This window comes from Physella acuta, unplaced genomic scaffold (genome assembly GCF_028476545.2).
Source record: "Physella acuta isolate Inbredline_101_S28 unplaced genomic scaffold, ASM2847654v3 ptg001274l, whole genome shotgun sequence".
NCBI classification, from domain to species: domain Eukaryota; kingdom Metazoa; phylum Mollusca; class Gastropoda; family Physidae; genus Physella; species Physella acuta.
In genome coordinates, this window is record NW_026732789.1 from 122,084 (window position 1) to 144,052 (window position 21,969).

The 21,969-nt window shown below is 35.3% G+C and overlaps 1 protein-coding gene across 2 annotated transcripts; it reads left to right on the forward strand.

Moving 5' to 3' along the window:
* Window positions 1–377: 377 nt before the first annotated feature.
* Window positions 378–11,222, forward strand: LOC131957876 (F-box only protein 36). Of its 2 annotated transcripts, XM_059322687.1 has the most exons (6): window positions 378–590; window positions 4,399–4,510; window positions 5,142–5,314; window positions 6,578–6,712; window positions 8,058–8,095; window positions 9,409–11,222. In XM_059322687.1, the coding sequence occupies exons 1-6, from the start codon at window positions 417–419 to the stop codon at window positions 9,431–9,433; spliced, it is 657 nt and encodes a 218-aa protein (XP_059178670.1). In that variant the 5' UTR covers window positions 378–416; the 3' UTR covers window positions 9,434–11,222. The 2 variants fall into 2 exon arrangements, with proteins under 2 accessions (XP_059178670.1, XP_059178669.1); XM_059322686.1 differs by lacking the exon at window positions 9,409–11,222 and having other exon boundaries at window positions 8,058–8,320.
* The last annotated feature ends 10,747 nt before the right edge of the window (window positions 11,223–21,969 follow it).

Consider the following 21,969-nt stretch of genomic DNA (forward strand, 5'->3'; position numbering starts at 1 on the left):
GTGGAGGAGAAGAAAAATATCAAATTTAAATATAAGCTAGATCTAATAAGCATTAACCATTCTTATATTAGCCGTTTATTACTGAAGTTTCAAAATCACCCTTTCCACAGGAGCAAAATATCTGGGGGTACAAATCTGTGGTTGTCACATTTTCTGTAACCCCCCCCCCCCCACCCTTAAGCTTTTAGCCTTTTAGCTATATATTGCATTACATTTCAATAAACTACCCCCTCCCTAAACGACCTTACAATTAATTATGTTTAAAACAGATCATGTTAAAGAAACATCATATATACACACACATAATAGATCTCGTCTAGATTCTAGCCGCTAGTGAATTTAACTTTAAGGATTTTCTGATCGGAAGTTCACGAGCGAGGTGAAGGTCGTTGGGATGGTGACGGTACAGCTTCAAAATGTCGTCTAGACAGAGTATGAAATCCAGCCAGTTGAGTATGAAATTAGACTTAACTGGCTGGAAAGCAAAATGCGCACCGTGGATGGCTCAGGATGGATCACTTTATCAAGTAACAGACGTTGCACCCGCACCATCTAAAGATTTTTTACAGTTATTTATTACTCCAGAAATGGTAAAGTATTTTTAGATCTAAATTTTTAGGCCCTAGGCCTAGGCCGCATTTGCGCGGTTCGTTCCGCGTTACGCTGAATCCTCTACCTTGGTGGCACGCGATCTAAATAAATAGACTGCCCGATTTTTTTTCGTGTTAGCAATTTAATGTTGACATAGATCTAGATCTAGATCTTAGGTCTAGTTTAAGTGTATTATAATAATAGGGTAATCTATCGTTTTGGGTACGTAAAATCGCCCGCGACTTGTAATGTGAAAACCAGGTGACTCCTTAAATTTTAATAATTATTTCACATGTTGAGGATTTATGTTTTTTAAAATATAAAAATGTTTCCTTGTTTCATTTATGTACCTGTTTTTAAACAATTGAATTAAAACTTTTCCGTAATAAATGAAGACTAGCGATGTTTCCAACAGATGCAACCATGCTCATTTACTATAGCAGCCATCTTGTTTAAGTTTTATTTTTATAAGCTTTTAGCACGAGATTCAGGGGGAAGTCACTCTATTTTACAAATGGCTGCTGTTTATATAGCAAATCTTGCTCTCAGACACTGCTGTTTAAAGTTAATTTCTGGCCTATATCGATATATTTAGCCATTGATTTAGGTTTATTATTCATTTATCTATAATATTTGACACAAACATATGACAATAAACTTCTATTAAAGCCTTGACAATGAGGTAACGTTTTCGTACATTAATAGCCGCGGGCGATTTTACGTACCCAAAACGATAGATTACCTATAATAATTATTAATTATTTCAACACCTAATAATCTAGATCTAGTCTAGTTACTAGATCTAGTCTAGTATTTGTAAAAAAAACAGTACAGTGTCAGTAGTGGGTCAGATGATAGTCCTAGATCTAGCAGCAATCTAGATAAATTAAATCACACTGCCCTTTAGTAAATAGTTTTTCCAGCTATCTAGCATGCATGATAGTAGATCTAAGTCTATATTATTAATATTAATCCTATGTGAACTTAAAAAACTTTCAATTTGCTTAAGGGGGAAGGGGGGGGAGAGAAGTGAAGACCCAGACGATCTCGTGAACTGGTTTTCACTCTATGACATATGCTTTAGGCTTTAGGCCTGCTGAATTCACAGTGACCCCGCCAGCGTGGGCCGTGGTGGGATTTTTCACTGACGTGATAGTAAACATAAGCAAGCAATCACGCCAGTGACGATGTTTGGAAATTTTATTTAAAAAAAAAGAATCACACGTCATGTTTTCAATATGAAAAAAATAAAATTTATAAAAGAAACTAGTATTGGTCGTGCTAATCCAGGGTTTGAACAGTCTACAGCCGGCACACTGTTGACTCAACCACACCGGATGTGTTGGAAAAGGAAAAAGTAAGCATTTTCAATCACAAGATGGCAAATCCAACCTGCGAGACGCGTAGTCACTTCGAAGTATTTATTACAAGAAACACTCACAATAAAATTAAATATTTATTACCCTAGGCAGAGTAGGCCCTAGGCCTACTATATTATTTTAATTTTAGGTAGGCCTAATCTATCGTTTTAGAATTTAGGTGCGTAGAATCAGCCAAGGCTAGAAATGTGAAAGAAAGTTGCCTCATTGTTATGGCTTTAATACAAGTATATTTTGATATATTTGTGTTAAATATAATAAATTTAATAGATAACTGAATAATAAGCCAAAAGCAAAATAGTAAATATGACCTATCATATTATAATCATTATAATTATATTATCAATATATATTATATAGGTCAACTAAACGGCAGTGTTTGCGACCAAGATTTGCTATTCAAACAGTGGCCATCTGTAAATTAGAGAGGTTTCTCCTAAATCTCCGGCTAAAATGTTACCAAAAAGAATTTAAGCAAGATGGCTGCTAAAGTAAATAAGCTTAGTTGCATCTGATGAAAATATAGCTAGTCTTTCTTTATTACTGAAAAGTTTTAATTTAATTGCTTAAAAACAGGTACCTGAATGAAACTTTGAAACATTTTTGTAACTTTCAAAACATAAATCCTCCTAAAAATGTGAAAAAATTACTAAACTAAAATGTAATGAGTCAGTTTTTTTTCACATTACTAGCCTCTGCTGATTTTACGTACCTAAAACGATAGATTACCTTATATTATTTTCTCTAGGCCGTAATCATAGATAGTAAATTACTAAAATTAGTAATGTCCTAATTATAGCCTAATAAGCCCTAAGAGAATATAGATCTAGATCTAGTAATATTTTATACTAGTTTGGCATATGCTGAAATGAGTGAGTGACTTTTTGCCCTCATGATGATGATACATATGAACATCAGACATAAGCATACCAACAAAGAGGCTTGACATCTATTACATGTCATTGCTTTGATCAGGGAGGAAAGGGGGTGTTGGTAAATTGTGAGATATGAAATGGTGAGGCGTTTGATTAATTGCGAGATGAAATAAAGAGATCTAGTCTGTGGGGTATTTGAAATTCTAAACATTGTCGCCCGCTTCTGGCCAGCTCAAGTTTTGTCTGCGCGAGAAAAATCCAGCAGTTTGAATGGTCACAGTCAGTGCATACAAAAACTTGAACATAGGTCATAACCTAAGCAAGAGCAGTAAGACAAAAGCGCTTGGGGTCACTGTGGGTTCATATAGTATATAGTCTTGTCAGTGGGAGAAATATTAAACCACATTTTCAATGTAAGGCCAATACCTTCCGATCTTTTACACTTTGTATTGTTGTACTCATAGAAAGCGTAGAAGTATTAGTAAACAATTTAAAAAGTGTAGTTTATTTTTTTATTAAGAAATCTATATATATAAAAAGCAATCTGTGTGTGTATGTCTGTCTTTTATGCACTACTACACCTTTCATCCAATGGCTCGAAGTCAGTAATTTTTGCAGATATCTTTGCATTTTACCCACACCCAGGGTAAATATCGGGTGGGAGTAAGATGCAAGACAAAAATGTCAAATGACCTATAGTATTTGCACCTTACTCACAATATACATCCTGTCGTTTTACAGGAGTGGAAATCAGCTAGATAAAGAATTTGCAATAAATTGCAAAATGATTGTTCTTATGTATAAGCAGAACAACAGTCCTGATAATTCAACACAATGCTAAATCATACTATTACTAAATCATACCTAATCCTATAAGAACTAGTTATAGCCACTAGCATATTTATTATTAAGTTATTTCTAAGACCATGTATTTGAGTAATATAAACAATAAAGAGTTTATTTATATGGAATACAAGAAGATAAGTAAACATAAAAGAGAGAGAACTATTTTCCTTCAGTAATTTTCAAAATATTTAGTCTTTTTATAGATAATATTATCACATTTATTTAATTGAAAACAAACGGTGTCAAGCCAAATTTCAACTATTTTTCTTATTTAATTACCTTATTATAAATTGCTGATTAGACAAAATTACCCTATAGTCCCTTGGTTTAATTTTAAAAAAAACTGAAATGTTTTGCAAATTTTCAAATAAAGATTAATATTTCTACTCCTGTGAATAAGCTAGTAATTTATTTACAAGAATTGTTGTGTTTAGCCCTGAATTGACTAAAATATCACAGCAATAACACTCACAAAATACACTGTATTAGATTAACTAAAGCTGTTGAAGAACATCGCATAGTTTAGCAGCACTTGAGTACCCTCCACCACAGAATCATTATTTTATATCTCACAAATTTTAAAATAAATCTCATAGAATAAGAAACTTCAATTTTTTTTTGTACATTTTCCCCCACATTCTTTTGAACCATTCAATTTAAAAAAAAAAAAATATTCATAAAAAACATTACTTTTGTTTTTTATGAAGATCCATTTCAGAATTTGGAGAATAATTCCTCCTACAAGAGCAGATGCGAACCAACAACCAACCGACATGAAATGCACTTACGATGAATTCCCTGATGATACAAGAATGAGAGGTATTTAACTAAGCAGCATCTTTCTGTGATAAGTTGTCAGTTGGGCCGTGTCCATAAGCTCGACAAGGGGTCCACAGGAATGATGATGTCATCAGATTGAAAGGAACATGACTGCCATAAGTCTTGAGTCTTTACAGGAAGTCCCAGATTACCTTTAACTCTGATGGGCACATTAACTCAATTTGGAGGGAGGGGGGGGGGGTAGTGGATTGTCATAATGCTGACCACATTTCTCAGACAGATATCTAAAGTCAAAGAAACTGATGAGCTCAATCCTGTTGGTCTCAAAGGGTATTTTACTTCACTCAATGTAACAAGAAAAGAAAACTTAAAAAATTAAAACAATCAGTAATATTATTATCTGTTGACTAGCCAAAACCACATATTAGTTAAGTAGTTAAATGTATAATAATGCATGCCATGTTTAAATTCTAGCATTACTATGAATATGGTTGTAGTTAACTCAAATCAATTTTGAATGTTTAAAACAAAAACAAAAATCTTTAAAATTTATTTTTATATAAAACATTTAAGGCTAGTATCAATTGAACAATAATTTATCTGAAATATTTCATTTGTTTTAAAAAGTACTTCAATTATAATGAACATGGCTATGTTTTTATCCTTGCAGGTGAAATAGCGAGGACCCTTGGGGAGCATGAGTTGCATTTTGTTGACAGACTCATCCTCGGCCACATTGACTGCCTCAACAGGCTCCCAAGGAAGGTTCTTTTAAGAATCATCTTCAATCTTGACTTGACAGCTGTTTCTAAGTTGGGACAAGTTAACAGAATGTTTAGAGAGGTACATAAACAGTAACTCCTTATCACTAAGATGGCATGGTTGAATAGTAGAGCACATGACTGCTACCTCCAAAATCTCGAGCTCAAATCTGGGTTCGTCCGTAGAATGTACCTGAGTCCTCATAGCTCTGAAGTGTACCTGATTCATGTTAAGGAAAGTAAGGGCAGCTGGGCGTAGTACTGACTACTTTATCCTGAGATCACAGAAACAGGTGAACACTACTTCACTTGCCCCATAGATCATCAGGTTTGAAAAGGAAATTGAGTTATACTTAGACTAGCTTCCCTTCTGACCTTAGCCAGGGCTAGAAAAAATTTTCTCCATAATTTACAATTTTGACACACATGCTTTGGTTTTACCCTTGTGTTGAAACTGTAAAGTATTTTGTATTTGGTAAAAATCGACCATGGTAAACAAGTTAACTTAGGAGGTTTATTATGGTGTCTTTAATTTCCTGATCCAGGGTTAGGATCTTTGTGATCTACTGTCTGACCATGCATTACCATAACTCTTGATTGACCCTATTCTTTTTCATGGAGCATAGTCTAAGTTTGCAGACAATTCTGATAAAATGGTTATTTATAGGGATATTTCTAGGCAAAATTTTTAAAAATTCGGATAATTTGATTTAAAAATTTTTTTTGCCCAAATATTAATTTGCAGGGAACAACACCTATAGCATTGCCGTTATAATCATTATGCCAATGTATTTCCTGTTAATTTACAATGCAATTAGTTCTAACTTGTTTGCAAAGTAAATGGCATCTTTGAATAAAGCAAATAAAGTTGCCACATTTTAAAGTGTCAGGTAAAATACTTTTAAATTTTTGAGAATTTAAAACAAAAATCCTCCATAATCCCATGGACCTCTTTTTGAGCTTAGGGATGCAACCACACCTCTCCATAGTACTTTCTGATGCCCATTTGTGACCCCATTAAGGGGGGGGGGTCACCCTAATTAAAAAAAAAATTGTAAAATTTACAGTCAAAACACTGTAATAATAACATAGATAGAGAAGAGGGGCAACACCAAAATGAAAAAGCTAAATTATTGGAGGGGGTGACACCCTCAGTTACGTCATCGTGTGCCACTGAACCAACTGACATCTCTGAATTGTAGAGCTTTTTGTTTTTTTTTACAATCAATGATACCTGTAACCCTATATTCAACACTAGGGGTTAAAATGTTGTTATTAATCTTGCTAAAACTGTATGAATGTATTAGATAACTAATGACCATATTCCATCATATTTATCTGGTAGCTGTGTTCCTCTGACACGGTGTGGTCTAAGATTTATATGGACCATTCAACTGCACCCATCACACAAGAGCTGTTGATGCTAACAGACAAACGAGGCTGGAAGGAAGTGTTTTTCATGAACAAGTTACAGTTGCAAGTAAGCTGGATAAAACATTTCTTTTACCTCAGTGTTCAAAGTAGGCTGAATACAAACAGTAATAGATTTAGATACTGCTCAGAGTAAGCTTAATAAAACATTTCTTTTACCTCAGTGTTCAAAATAAGCTGAATAAAAAAATAATAGATTTAGATACTGCTCAAATTTAAGCTGAATAAAACATTTCTTTTACTTCACTGCTCAAAGTAAGCTGAACAAAATAATATATTTAGGCACTGCTCAAGGTAACCTGAGCTAAACAATAATATATTTAGGCTGAATTTTTTTGTTTACATTTATACACGCAATTAAGGATATATCACTTGCCCAAGCAAAGGAATGTAGTTAAAATGTCAACTTTTTTGTTGTGAAATTATAATATTTGAATGGTCAATTTTTGCCACTAATTTTCAAAATTGGGGTAGTGCTTACTTATTGCTGCCTACAATAGAGGAAATATGCAAGGCACTAAGGAAGTAAATTCTGTTGAGCAGAAATAAGTACATTTTGTATTACCTCCGCCCTAACAAATAAAGTCTGAGATTAAATAAAATAACGCCTTCGTAACTTTTAGATGCTACAAAAGTTGCTTATTTCAATGGTCAGTTCAAATTCTTATTATTAGCTCTGATTAAAGTCTTTAATACTGCAATCTTAGATAAACCCGAGCTCTAAACCCTAAACGTAATCCCTAACCATTAAACATAATAACCCCCTAACCCTAACTAAGATATCATGTGTTAAAAAATTATATTGTTAATGCCATTTGCACAATAAACCAGCTTAAAACCTACTCTAAAAGCTGCCATACGCTAGATTCTGTTATACAGCACTTAAAACAAATAATAAATTTGCAGCATCTGTTTAGAAATTCTAAAAATATGTATGCCTATAATTAGAAGCTAAATGTACATCATCTTTGAGAAGAAAATGTATTTCCTTACCATGAGACAGTATAAGCACTTCTCAAAATTAATATGAGATACTATAAATAAGTTTCCCACTCCCTATTTTCTCATTAAAGAAAGAAATTACTGTACTTGACAATTATATTCATGCTTAATCTGAAATATATTTACAAAACAGGTATTGTTTTAGCATTTATAATTTATCATATTAATGCAATTTAAAAAAAATATTTTCTATTTAATGCAACTTAAGGTCCATTGCCTAATGATGCAACTATTTTGTAATGTCTTTTGTCTTATAATGCAACTATTTTGTAATGTCTTTTGTCTTTTAATGCAACTATTTTGTAATGTCTTTTGTCTTTTAATGCAACTATTTTGTAATGTCTTTTGTCTTTTAATGCAACTATTTTGTAATGTCTTTTGTCTATTCACAGAAAACTATTCACCGTATGACAGACAAGAAAGCAAAAAGGTTTAGATTTGGAAAACTGTTTAACAATGACATCTAAACACAACAATAATTACAATTATTACTTGATTATATATATACAAGTTTAATTGCCTTAGCTAAAGTATATTTTTATATTATTTTATATTTTGTTTTAAAAGGTCTAAAATTTGTTTGTAACACTTAAGATTCAATATAATGAAAATCAAAATTTCCAAAGAGAATATTTAATATTTAATGGTGCACAGTGACGTAAAGTCTGTGCATTTAATATCTCCAACTATTTTTTTGTAAATAATGTATAGGTTTTATTTGATGGCATTGGACACATAATAATGTGTGTAGGGGGGGGGGGGGGGGAGGAAGCAGAGTACAACACTGTTAATGTAAGGGATCTTAAAAAAGCACCTTCACTTTTGAGGTAGAATATTTTCAAATTAAGTAGTGTCATGAGGTATTGTGCAAAAACTCAGTTCAAAATAAAGTAGCGCTGGTTGGTCAACTTTCAGACTAAAATAAGTCTCTGATTTAGATTATTCTATTTGTCAAAGAACTATATAATTGACTGTGAAGTAAATGAAAACATTATTTTTAGTTGTTTTCATTATCAAAAGTAGGAAGAGAAGATAGCATACATTATTACGTTACAAATATCTATCAAACACACACACTGTATCTGATTGGTCCTCTGGAGATTTTAGTTTTATAAAGTCTCACTTGTTTGCCTTAGTTCTGACCTATCTACTTTGCTTTGTTTTGGTAGCAGATTCATAATAACTTAGCGTGCCAAAAATAGTTTTGACTTCCAGAAAAAATTCAGATATTTTATTTGGGATTTTAAATTAGTATATATTGAAACTTTATTACAATTTTTTTTAATCCACTTTTGGAGTTTTTTAATATTCGTATATTAGAGTGCTAGATCACAGTGTACTAGAATTACAAGGAATTTATTTCCTTACTCTACTAAATTCCCTTTTATTTTATTGTGTACAATTTAATTAATAATTATTTAATAATATTAAATTAATAGTTATAAATTATTGAATAATTAGATGCAGCATTATATATTCATGCCTCTTGAATAATAAATACTATTAATATGTTTAAATGTATGAATAAAACAAAAAAATAAAATATTAACCAGCTGATTGTATTTTTATTTATTTGAAATTTATTGAAAATTTTCTTATATTTTAGTGTTACATTATTTAAAAAAAAATTATTTCCAGTTATATAGGTTATTTGGTTTGAATCTTACATTTATTTTTGTTAGTTTGATTTTGAAAGCTTTTTAAAAATAGGCATTTAAAAAAATATTTTAAATTTTTTTACAGCGGTGATACTTTTTTGACATCGTAAAGGACTTCTAGAAATCTGGCTAGCAGATCACAGTTCCAGAGTCGGATGATGCAAGTGAAAGTGTTCCAAGTTGGGTGTTACAAGAAGAAATTCTCCAAAGTCAGCTGTTACAAGAACTATGAAACCATTGCTCAAACATAAATTGGCCTTTCTGTACAAATGTGGAATTGTCGACATTTAAAAATGTCTAGTTTAAAAAATACCAAGTGAAAGATATTTCAAATTAACATTTTAGTATTAACAAATGTTTCAAACATTTTTATTTCAAGTATTTTATATTTTTATTTGATGTACGGTTTACTTAAATTACATCTTTATGGTCATTTTTTGCATTTATGCTTTGTGATTATTTCAGTCTGACTAACATAGACTTATAAATGTGTTAGAGTACTTGGAACATGTACTTATTTTTTAATTTATCCATCCATATATTATATATTTATTTATTAGCATTTTAGTATTTACATACTGCTATATATTTACTCAATCCATTTTCTTTATGACTTGAGGTGATTTTTTAAAAATTATATATTTATTTGTATTAAATAAGTCAAAAAAATTTTTCTAAAGTATTTTTCTTTAGTATTATCCACAAAGTCAGAACTTTATTTTCATATCCCCACTGCCAAAATTTTTTGTATTTTTGTAAATATGATTTTTGTAGAAGCAATGAATTTTGTAGAAGCCTATGTTTCTGTGTAATAATGGGCGAAATTCCACCTCAAGAAGCTATAAATAGACAGTAATCTCTGCTTTTTTTGTATAACTCTTTTGTGTATTCAAATAGTTTTTATTTAGCCCTGTAATCTAAAAATCTGAATCTTCCACTGTGTTATAAATCTTTACTAGGATTTCTTTGGATTACTTTGAACCAAAAGGTATTTAAAAATCTAACAACTTTTTTACACTTCTGTTATAGAATATTGATTTTATTATTTTTCTGTCAAGATTTCAATTCTTAAGAAAAGAATTTTCCTCCAGTTTTCTATATTTTAAAATTATTTTTAACTTCAGCAACTGAAAGTCAATTTTTTTCTGCTATTTACAACATTTACTCTTTACATTAATAAAATGTTTGTAAAGACAATGTACTATAATAAAACAAAATAAACACAAATATTAGGTATCTTTTGAAACAATTCATTCATGAACCGCAATTTCAAATAGATTTCCAAACTTTTGATAGACCCAGACTGGGAGTTTTTTGAAACTATGCTTCTTATATATAATCTTTAATATAATATATAGATGTTTCATATATCCTGTTTTAGAGATTTTTGTCATATTTAAAATATTTAATAATAATTTTAGAATTTATATTTTTGATAATAATTTAAAAATCTTTGTTTTTGATAATTTATTTTTGTGAATAGTTTAAATGATCGTTTACTAAATATTTTTCTGTAAATTTGATGGACTGAGGATGCCATATAAAAATCTCTTACATTAGTTCTTTTAAAAAATGATTTGATGAATGTGGTATTGATTTAAATGTACATGAGATTGCTGTTATTTTTTTGTGGAATTCTCATTTTTTTGTGTATTACAATTACACAAATTTTAGTTTTGAAGACCTTGAAAATGCGGCTAAATTTTACACAGTTGTTTATTTAGCTTTGCTTATTTTACTTAATAAAATTCTTTTACTTATTCAATTCAACTAATTCTAAGAATGATCAGTTTATAATAATCTCTTGATAGTAAATGATAAATTAAAATATTTAGAAATTCAGTGCTCAGATTTTCTTACATATTTCATAAATGTACACATTCTTATTCCTTTTACAAATACATCTGGTCATTATTTTTAACATTGTGTTGAGGTTTTATGTTAGTCTGTTAATTGTTACTTCACAGAAAGTTTTGTTTTTTCCTGAAAATAAGTTCATAAATTAATTAATTAATTTTTATTATTAATTTTTATTTACTGACAAAAAATAATTCTGTTGTTTGTCAAGACAAATAATCTTGTGTCTGTGAAAAACGTTCACAGTCCTAATGATTTTCTTTCACTATGAGATAACTTACCAAAATGCCTTTTGAGTCAATGCCAAAAAAGTTTTTTTTCCTTGTTTCTGTTCTCCACCTTACCATGATCACATACTCCACCTCACCGTGATCACATACTCCACCTCACAGTTATCACATACTCCACCTCACCATGATCACATACTCCACCTCACCATAATCACATACTCCACCTTACCATGTTATCATACTCCACCTCACCATGACCACATACTCCACCTCACCATGATCACATACTCCACCTCACCATGATCACATACTCCACCTCACCGTGATCACATACTCCACCTCACAGTTATCACATACTCCACCTCACCATGATCACATACTCCACCTCACCATAATCACATACTCCACCTTACCATGGTATCATACTCCACCTCACCATGACCACATACTCCACCTCACCATGATCACATACTCCACCTCACCGTGATCACATACTCCACCTCACCGTGATCACATACTCCACCTTACCATGGTATCATACTCCACCTCACCATAACCACATACTCCACCTCACCATGATCACATACTCCACCTCACCGTGATCACATACTCCACCTCACCGTGATCACATACTCAAACTCACGGTAATCACATACTCCACCTTACCATGGTATCATACTCCACCTCACCATAACCACATACTCCACCTCACCGTGATCACATACTCCACCTCACCGTGATCACTTACTCCACCTTACCATGGTATCATACTCCACCTCACCATAACCACATACTCCACCTCACCATGATCACATACTCCACCTCACCGTAATCACATACTCCACCTCACCATGATCACATACTCCACTTCACTGTGATCACATACTCCACCTCACCATGATCACATACTCCACTTCACTGTGATCACATACTCCACCTCACCATGATCACATACTCCACCTCACCGTGATCACATACTCAAACTCACGGTAATCACATACTCCACCTCACCATGATCACATACTCCACCTCATTGTAATAACATACTCCACCTCACCATGATCACATACTCCACCTCACCGTGATCACATACTCCACCTCACCATGATCACATACTCCACTTCACTGTGATCACATACTCAAACTCACGGTAATCACATACTCCACCTCACCATGATCACATACTCCACCTCACTGTGATCACATACTCCACCTCACCGTGATCACATACTCAAACTCACGGTAATCACATACTCCACCTCACCATGATCACATACTCCACTTCACTGTGATCACATACTCCACCTCACCGTGATCACATACTCAAACTCACGGTAATCACATACTCCACCTCACCATGATCACATACTCCACCTCATTGTAATAACATACTCCACCTCACTGTGATCACATACTCCACCTCACCGTGATCACATACTCAAACTCACGGTAATCACATACTCCACCTCACCGTGATCACATACTCCACCTCACCATGATCACATACTCCACTTCACTGTGATCACATACTCAAACTCACGGTAATCACATACCCCACCTCACCATGATTACATACTCCACCTCACTGTGATCACATACTCCACCTCACCGTGATCACATACTCCACCTTACCGTGATCACATACTCCGCCTCACCATGATCACATACTCCACCTCACCATGATCACATACTCCACCTCACCGTGATCACATACTCAAACTCACGGTAATCACATACTCCACCTCACCGTGATCACATACTCCACCTTACCGTGATCACATACTCCGCCTCACCATGATCACATTCTCACCTCCACTGAACGCCTCGCCTTTACTCCTCTATTTGAATTATTCAATGGACGTAACAGCGTCAGGAATTAAAACTTTTATCCCTCGTTCTTTGACTATACACACAAAAAACAAAACCGAAAAACATTTGGATAAAAAAATATTTAAAAATATATAGGCCTATTAAACGATAATAATGTGTAAATAAAAGAAAAATATATTTTAAAATTTATTCTACACAATTTGTAAATAGGCGTGTGAACTAAACCATCTCTAATAACTGATATTTTAGGAAGCTTCTCGCATAACCTGATTCGTTCTCTTTTTGAAAAACAGATGTTTCACTTATAGCTTTTTTTTCTTCTAGAAATGGCAATTTAAGTAGTAGTAGCCTATAGCAATTTTTATTCAGATAGGTATATATTAAAGCAGTCACCCTTATTATCAAGTAGCCTACATGTTCCAACATCAGGTAAAATTGTATCCCCACCCCTGTGATTAAACTCATGTGTTTTTGCACATTAAGATGGCCCTCTGATTTCTCCGCCCCCCCCCTCCTTTCCATGTATTTATACACAATCTTTGTTGTCAGAAATGGAGTGCATACCTTGTAAAAATCCTGTATAATATGTATACATCTTTAGAGTGGGAGAAAAAGCTATTGTTGTAAATCTACAAAAGTCCTCAAATTATGCATGCTGTGGTGCACAGTGTTTCTTCCAGACTTTTTTTCTCCGGGGGGGGGGACTTGATATTTTTGGGGGTGGGGGGCGGACACAGTTCCGGGTATATGCTATTCAATAAACACACACGCACGATCCTTTACAGATAAGTTATTCACAGTGTTACTTTCAGAATTTTTTCTCGGGGGGGGGGGGGGGACACTTGATATTTTAGAGTGGTGGGGGGTGGGGTGGAGGACAAAGGTAAAATAATATATTTTCTATATAAAATTCCTCTTGTTCGAAGGGCGGTAGACTTTCCTCTGGGTGTGGGGGAGGGAAAGGTGGAGCCCCGCCAGCCGCCGCCCCCCCCCCCCCCCCTTAGAGATGCCTGGAAGAAACCTTGGTAATTCACAGAGACCAGTGCAAGGCCAGGCCGGCACATCTAGTATATAAAAAGTGCGTGCTTTCAAGTCCGAGACACATTTACGACAATGTGCGGACGAGACTGTGCGTGTTTTTCGCGTGCGTGTTTTTCCGGACACTGTTGCCACTGTGTGCGGGCGTGTTTTGTTCGTATTTTTCGCGTGCGTTTATTTCCGGACACCGTTGCGACTGTGTGTGTGCGTGAAGAAGAGTGTTTTTCGCGAGCGTGTTTTTTCCGGACATCGTATAAACTCATTTAATGAGTTAACGTGTGTCATATGATGACAGTCATAACACATGTTAACATATGAGGAAAAAACAAATCATAAAAAACGTTTTAATAACAAGCTTTTATGTACTAATGCACTAAAAAATAGAAAATAAATTATAGACTACTATTTAAATAACTATTAATAACTATTAATTAGGCATCCAATTAAGTCAAATTTAATGTGACGATGCATTGTCTTCATGTCTTGACCCACCAACCAATTACGAACCGTATCTGTCCGTTAGAAGTGCCTGCAATTTCGCTCGGACGTTTCGATCTAGATATACAGACAGACTGACGACAGAGGAAGTGAGTTAAATAAAAGTTTGTAAAAAACCCACAAGTTTTAGTTGCGAATATTCAGAAAATAAGTTTTAATTTTACACGTTTGATTCGTATTTTTAAATTTTAAAACATTATTTAACTAAATCGATTTAACTTATATCTATATTAGCAGTTTACAACAGTAAAAAATAATTTTTATTATTTTGAGTCCCACAACTTAGATTTTTCTTACATTTTTCTCATAATTATGTAGAGAATCTTAATTCCTTTTATGCACACAACCTTAATTTCCTTTTACAAATAAACTTTGTCCTTATTTTCAGTAGTATGTTGAAGTTTTATTTTTAGTCGGTTATAAATTATTAAAGTAAATTGACAGTGTGTACACACGTGAGAGTTTAATTACTGACTAAATATATTAATTATGTGGTTGGTCAAAATAATGCCTATGACAAATTATTTCTGTCTGTGAAAGGCGTTGACAGCCCTCATGATTACGTTATGAGTTTGTTGACCACATTAATCACATGAATATATTTCAAACAAAACTGCTAAGTACCCCACACATCGTAGCAGATTGTGATCCCTTCGTGACGTCACCATCCACGTCTACATGATGTCATCATACACCTCTCCATGATATTATCCACGTGTCGGATATGTTATCATCCACCTATACGTGATGTTTTGATCCATCTCTCCGTGATGTCATCCCTCACCTCTTCGTGATGTTTTGATCCTTCTCTCCGTAATGACACCCCCACCTCTCCGTAATGACACCCCCACCTCTCCGTGATGTCATCCCCCACCTCTCCGTGATGTCATCCCTCACCTCTTCGTGATGTTTTGATCCATCTCTCAGTGATGTCATCCCCCCACCTCTCCGTGATGTTTTGATTCATCTCTCCGTGATGTCACCCCCACCTCTCCGTGATGTTTTGATCATTCTCTCCGTGATGTTACCCCCCAGCTTTACGTGATGTTTTGATCCTTCTCTCCGTGATGTTACCCTCACCTTTACGTGATGTTTTGATCATTCTCTCCGTGATGTTACCCCCCAGCTTTACGTGATGTTTTGATACTTCTCTCCGTGATGTCATCCCCCCATCTCTGTGTTCATGATACCAACTACCTCTACAGTATAACAATATGACCCAGATCATCCTGCTACAAAAGACCTTATACAAGCAGACGCAGTTTAAGTTCGACTAAGGCCCTCACTCAACAGTTTACTGAGGACTGCCACTACTATGTTGCCAGAATCATTATGCAGACATCATCACAAAAATGCTTATTGACCTGAAAGCAGTAATCAGCATAAGAAGGACTCACATAGAGGTTTTACAATTTAGTCAGCACCGTAAAAGCCTCAACAGGAGCTGTAAAGTTTATCCGGGTTAGGTTTAGTATTTCAGTGTTGGGGAAGTTAATAAAAGCTGTCTTGGTTATAGTCAAAGTTTCGCGATTTTCTTGTAGAAACAATTCTTTGAGAAGTGAGTTAGGTTTAAAGCTGTTTTCGGTGATTGATGAGATTTTGTTATTTCGCATCCTTAAAGTCTCACATGCTAGTGGTAGTCTCATATGGTAGTGGTATTCTCAAATGGTAGTGGTATTCTGTCATGGTAGTGGTATTCTCACGTGGTAGTGGTATTCTCACATGGTAGTGGTATTCTCACATGGTAGTGGTATTCTCACATGGTAGTGGTATTCTCACAAGGTAGTGGTATTCTCACATTGTAGTGGTATCCTCACGTGGTAGTGGTATTCTCACATGGTAGTGGTATTCTCACGTGTTAGTGGTATTCTCACATGGTAGTGGTATTCTCACGTGTTAGTGGTATTCTCACATGGTAGTGGTATTCTCACATGGTAGTGGTATTCTCACAAGGTAGTGGTATTCTCACATGGTAGTGGTATTCTCACATGGTAGTGGTATTCTCACATGGTAGTGGTATTCTCACATGGTAGTGGTATTCTCACATGGTAGTGGTATTCTCACAAGGTAGTGGTATTCTCTCATGGTAGTGGTATTCTCAAAAGGTAGAGGTATTCTCAAAAGGTATTGGTATTCTCACATGGTAGGGGTATTTTCACATGGTAGTGGCATTCTCAAAATGTAGTGGTATTCTCACATGGTAGTGGTATTCTCACATGGTAGTGGTATTCTCACATGGTAGTGGTATTCTCACATGGTAGTGGTATTCTCACATGGTAGTGGTATTCTCACATGGTAGTGGTATTCTCACATGGTAGTATCAAGTGGTTCAACCCTCTCATTGTCCCAACAACTCACATCGTTTTATCAAAATCAAAAGTTCGTAGTTAATACGCTTCAGTTTAATCACCGAAGACGCCGGTGTTAACCTTACCTATCTTACAACTGGTTTTCAAAAGACATTTCTACCAAAGCTAAACAAGCAACTTTGGCTGTTTATTGGCTACACTCAATACAAAATCGCTTTCTAGCCACGCGGTTATACATTGTTTGGTCATGATCTTTTATCCATCTTAATCCATTATGTATATACCAGTGCGTGTATACGCCTCAATATGTTAAATTAAGCATTGTGCATTTAATTATTAGTATATTATTACCCGTATTTCGCATACAGGACATAGCCATACAAACATTTAAAAAACAAAACAGCTGTTACACGTTAACATAAGCTAAAGTTTTCAAGTAACACATAGAAGATTATGTGCTTGAAGTTATAAAACAAAGATCGATCGGTATATTTGATAAGGTAATCCCGTTCCTTCGTTGAGAATCGAATTAGTTTATTTTTTATTAAGATCTTTTCGCTTCTACAATGAAACGCATTTCGTGTTTTCTAATTTTGTTTTCTGTCATCATCTTGTAAAACTGCAGAGCCGTCTTGTCACTACACGCAACCGAACGAAAAAACTGACAGTATTCCTAAAACGATTTTTCAAAGTATGTAGCCAGTCAAGTCTCTACCCTTTAAGTTCTCTTATATCCCAAAAGTATTTAGACCACTAAGCCCCTAAACTTTAGTTCGGCCTCTACTACAAGAGTGTAGTATACAGTGTTTCTTCCAGACTGTTTCCTCGGGGGGGGGGGGGGGGGGGCACTTGATATTTTTTTTTGGAGGGGGGGGGGGGGGGCGGTAAACATTTTTCTGGGGGTGGGGGGGGGGCGGACACTACTAAAAGTATATGTTTACTATATACATTTGATCTCGTTCGGGACGGGGGGGGGGGCGGGGGGGGGGGGGAGGGCGGTAGAGATGCATGGAAGAAACTCTGGTAGTATAGGCTCTAATATAGGTCCGCCTACACGCTAGAGTGTGTAGAGTGTTTAGATAGCCACGCCCCTAACCTTTAGGTCCGCCTACAGCACTAGAGTGTGTAGAGTGTTTAGATAGCCACGCCCCTAACCTTTAGGTCCGCCTACAGCACTAGAGTGTGTAGAGTGTTTAGATAGCCACGCCCCTAACCTTTAGGTCCGCCTACAGCACTAGAGTGTGTAGAGTGTTTAGATAGCCACGCCCCTAACCTTTAGGTCCGCCTACAGCACTAGAGTGTGTAGAGTGTTTAGATAGCCACGCCCCAAACCTTTAGGTCCGCCTACAGCACTAGAGTGTGTAGAGTGTTTAGATAGCCACGCCCCTAATCTTTAGGTCCGCCTACAGCACTAGAGTGTGTAGAGTGTTTAGATAGCCACGCCCCTAACCTTTAGGTCCGCCTACAGCACTAGAGTGTGTAGAGTGTTTAGATAGCCACGCCCCTAACCTTTAGGTCCGCCTACAGCACTAGAGTGTGTAGAGTGTTTAGATAGCCACGCCCCTAACCTTTAGTGCTTGGAGTGTATATTTAGGTCCGCCAATACCACAAAAGTTTGGAGTGTATATGTTATCATCATCATAACCATCTAATCTGTGCCCGTGAGAGCCCAGCTGTTTTTGCCTCTTCCTCAACCGTTCTCTTCCATGTTTTCCTTGGCCCGCCCACCCTCCTTTTCCCCTGAGGATTCCAGTCCAATGCATGTTTTGTGATGTTTTCTTTTTCTTTTCTTAACGTGTGTCCGATCTCCGCCTATACTACTAGTATATTATGTCGCCAACCACGCCCTAAAATTATGTACACCTCCTGTACCACTATCAAACTTTACAAACAATAATTATTACTTAAACGCAATTTCTATATACATTTATCTCTTAATCCGCAAGATTTAAATTACCAAGTGCGCATTTGCCAGCTGACGTTAAAAGCTTTCTAGAACTCTCTATTTCAAATGTTTATCGTCACTAAGGTGACCATATATTTAAATGCTTTTAGCCAATAAATGTACAAAGCCGTAGTCTTGTTTTAAAAAGATCTATTCAAATGTACTGGGGATTCCCTGGATCTATTTCTAGAATAGAATAGTTGCAAAGAGACAAGAGGAACAAGGCTCAGGGGATTATTTTTTTAGCTGAGGAGTTACTGGTTAAAAGGATGTAACAATAAATAGATGGTTGTGTCATCATCAAGTTTAGACAGATAATGGCAACAATGACGTCTGAAACAAAAGAATAGAAAAACAATTTTTACGAAAGAATGAATGATCCTTTTTTTAAAAACATTAAGGAAACTGTTTTTAAAAAAAATCTAATTGCTTATTCAAATATTTTTATGTCGAAAAAAAATTAAACCAAAATATCATTTAAAGTACTCAATAATTATTGGCGTAAATATTCGACAACGCACACTTAATTGATAGTACTATCGAGATTTGCTGCCGCTTATAACAGTGATAGAAAGGTTACATTCTACTTTGTCCATTCTATCAACAACAATGAAGACTAAAGACACATGCAACTGTTTTTTTTTAAAGGCATTCACTTAAAACAAATCTTTTGAGTATAGGCCCTAACACATTTTGCAAACAATATTAAAATGATTTATACATCAAACACTGCAGTAAACACATATTATCTGTAAAATAGGTTGAACATTAATTCAAATACTCCATGATATATTTCAATTCCCTGAAATCACGAACGACAACCCTAGATCATGGGAGAGTTATCTCTCTTCTCGTATTGACATGCATCATCGTCCGCAATTAGAGTTCTTTCCCCTTGTAATGCTCTAATCTCCCCTTACATCCTTCGACACTCCGACTTTGATACATGAACGTCCCCGCCACGGCGACATAACTCGGACAAATTCCGCGACATTTTGAAATAATCCATCAAACGCTACTCCACTCGTTTATTCAATATTTTCTTTTCGCCTCTAAACTCGATATAGTTTAAATAATGCAGTGGTAATCCAGGATTCATACGCTGAGCAGGAAACGGATGAAACAGGGCGTTACGCATGCTGTCTGAGTTAGAATTCAGGGGCACGGGGGGGGGGGAGGATTAGTTTTGTTTGGCAAGGATCACGACATCCAGGCCCGGTTTAGAAAAACCCAGAAATATGCAAGTCTTGTAAAGAAAATTAATGGTGACGTTTTAAGTCTGAAGGATGCTGTTTTTTTTTTTCTTGCAGGGATTTGGTTTAAAAAGTAATGGATGTGGTGACGAAGTTTAATCAAGTTTTTTTTCTTGGCTTAAATAAATTTGATTTTCTCAAAGTTTCGAGAAACAAGAAAAAATGTAATTGTATGAACACAATTAACGTGGGACGGTGCGATCGGGTGGCAGAGCATACTTTAGCTAACCCAACAGGCTCTATTCTAATCCCGGGTTCGTGCGAGTAGAACAACACTGAGCCCACCCAGCTCTGATGAGTACCTGACTTGTGCAAGAGAACAGCACTCAGCAGGGCATAGTGCTGACCAAACTATTCCATTTTATACCAAGAGTCAGGTGAACTTAACTTTACCTGTCCCATTGACCGTCAGGTTGGAAAGGCAACTTTATTTTTTTAAACACATGTGACGCGAGTGGGGGTAGAAATGTTTTTTTATTTTATCTTTTATTTTTATTTTAGGCTGAAGTAAAAAAAAAACTTTAACGCTTCGGATACACGCTATACTTTAAGAAAAACAGGAGTTTAATGTCAGCGAAAGATGGCGGCAGACTGTCTTAAATGTGACATTTTGTTTTGCATTATGCACAACGATATTTTTTTATTATAAATCTATAGTTAAAAGTAGTTGCTAGGAAAAGGCCGTGTTGGGGCACGTCTCCTAGTCACTTTGATGTACACAATTTTTGTGGATAGTGTCGCATTCTTGTTTTATTAGAGAAACAAATGCCACAATAGCATAAAGCTACACAGTGGCGTCACTAGGCCGGGTGTCACCCTGTGCAGCACCTCATGGTGTCACCCCCCCCCCTCTTGTCGGGATCCTCATTATGGACTTAACAATAAAATATTTTTTAACCATTCATTAAACAGATTTATTCGGTATGTCTTGCAATTTCTTTATCTTGGTGTTTCACCCTGTGCGGTCCGCATCCGCCCCCGCCTCGCGACACCTCTGAAGCTACGCAGACAACAGTAGCATAGTGAGTATACATTTTACATTGCAGATGTTGTAAAGTCGATTATTTTTGTATGACGTCGACATTATTTTATTTAGGGAATATTACTACTCAATTGCTTATGTAAATTAAAACATATTCAATCGATATTGTTATTAAAACGTTTTTTATGCATTTCTAAAATATGTTAACTCTTTTACGTATGTTATATATAGTGTCATTAAATATTGAAAGAAAAACAAAATGGGATGATATATCTCAAGCACTTTTCACTTTAAAGCTTCAAACAAGAAAAACATGCTCCCCCACCAGAGAAGAAAGATTAATCAATAGAAGAGAACGTCCGTTAATCCCCGGATTCTACCAGGCAGGCGGCGGGCAAGAGAGGCAGAGAAGTCCGTCTTAGAAAAAATTCTCTATAAAAACTCGTCTCTTCTTCCAGACTCCCTCGGCAAATCTCGGCATTAGCAGTGCGCGGCAGTTTAGATCAGTCATGACATTTTTGTGAGAAACTTTTTGGTTCAACTGATTTTTTAAACAGTCGGAAAAAGTTAGCTCATGGTTTAAAAGCTGTCATATTTAAGTAGATTCAGTTTGAAAAGTGTAAGATTAGCTTTTTTAGAAATTATTAGAAATAGAATCTCCGTTACAAAGAAATGTATTCCGAAATCTTATCACTTTTCGTTGC

What these genes read in the sequence shown, in the direction of transcription:
- LOC131957876 (XM_059322686.1), top strand. Translation starts at nt 417, where the DNA reads ATGTCGTCTAGACAGAGTATGAAATCCAGCCAGTTGAGTATGAAATTA. An exon ending in TATTTATTACTCCAGAAATG is followed by an intron (nt 591 to 4,398) that starts GTAAAGTATTTT and finishes TTTTTTATGAAG; the next exon opens with ATCCATTTCAGAATTTGGAG. An exon ending in TTAACAGAATGTTTAGAGAG is followed by an intron (nt 5,315 to 6,577) that starts GTACATAAACAG and finishes TTTATCTGGTAG; the next exon opens with CTGTGTTCCTCTGACACGGT.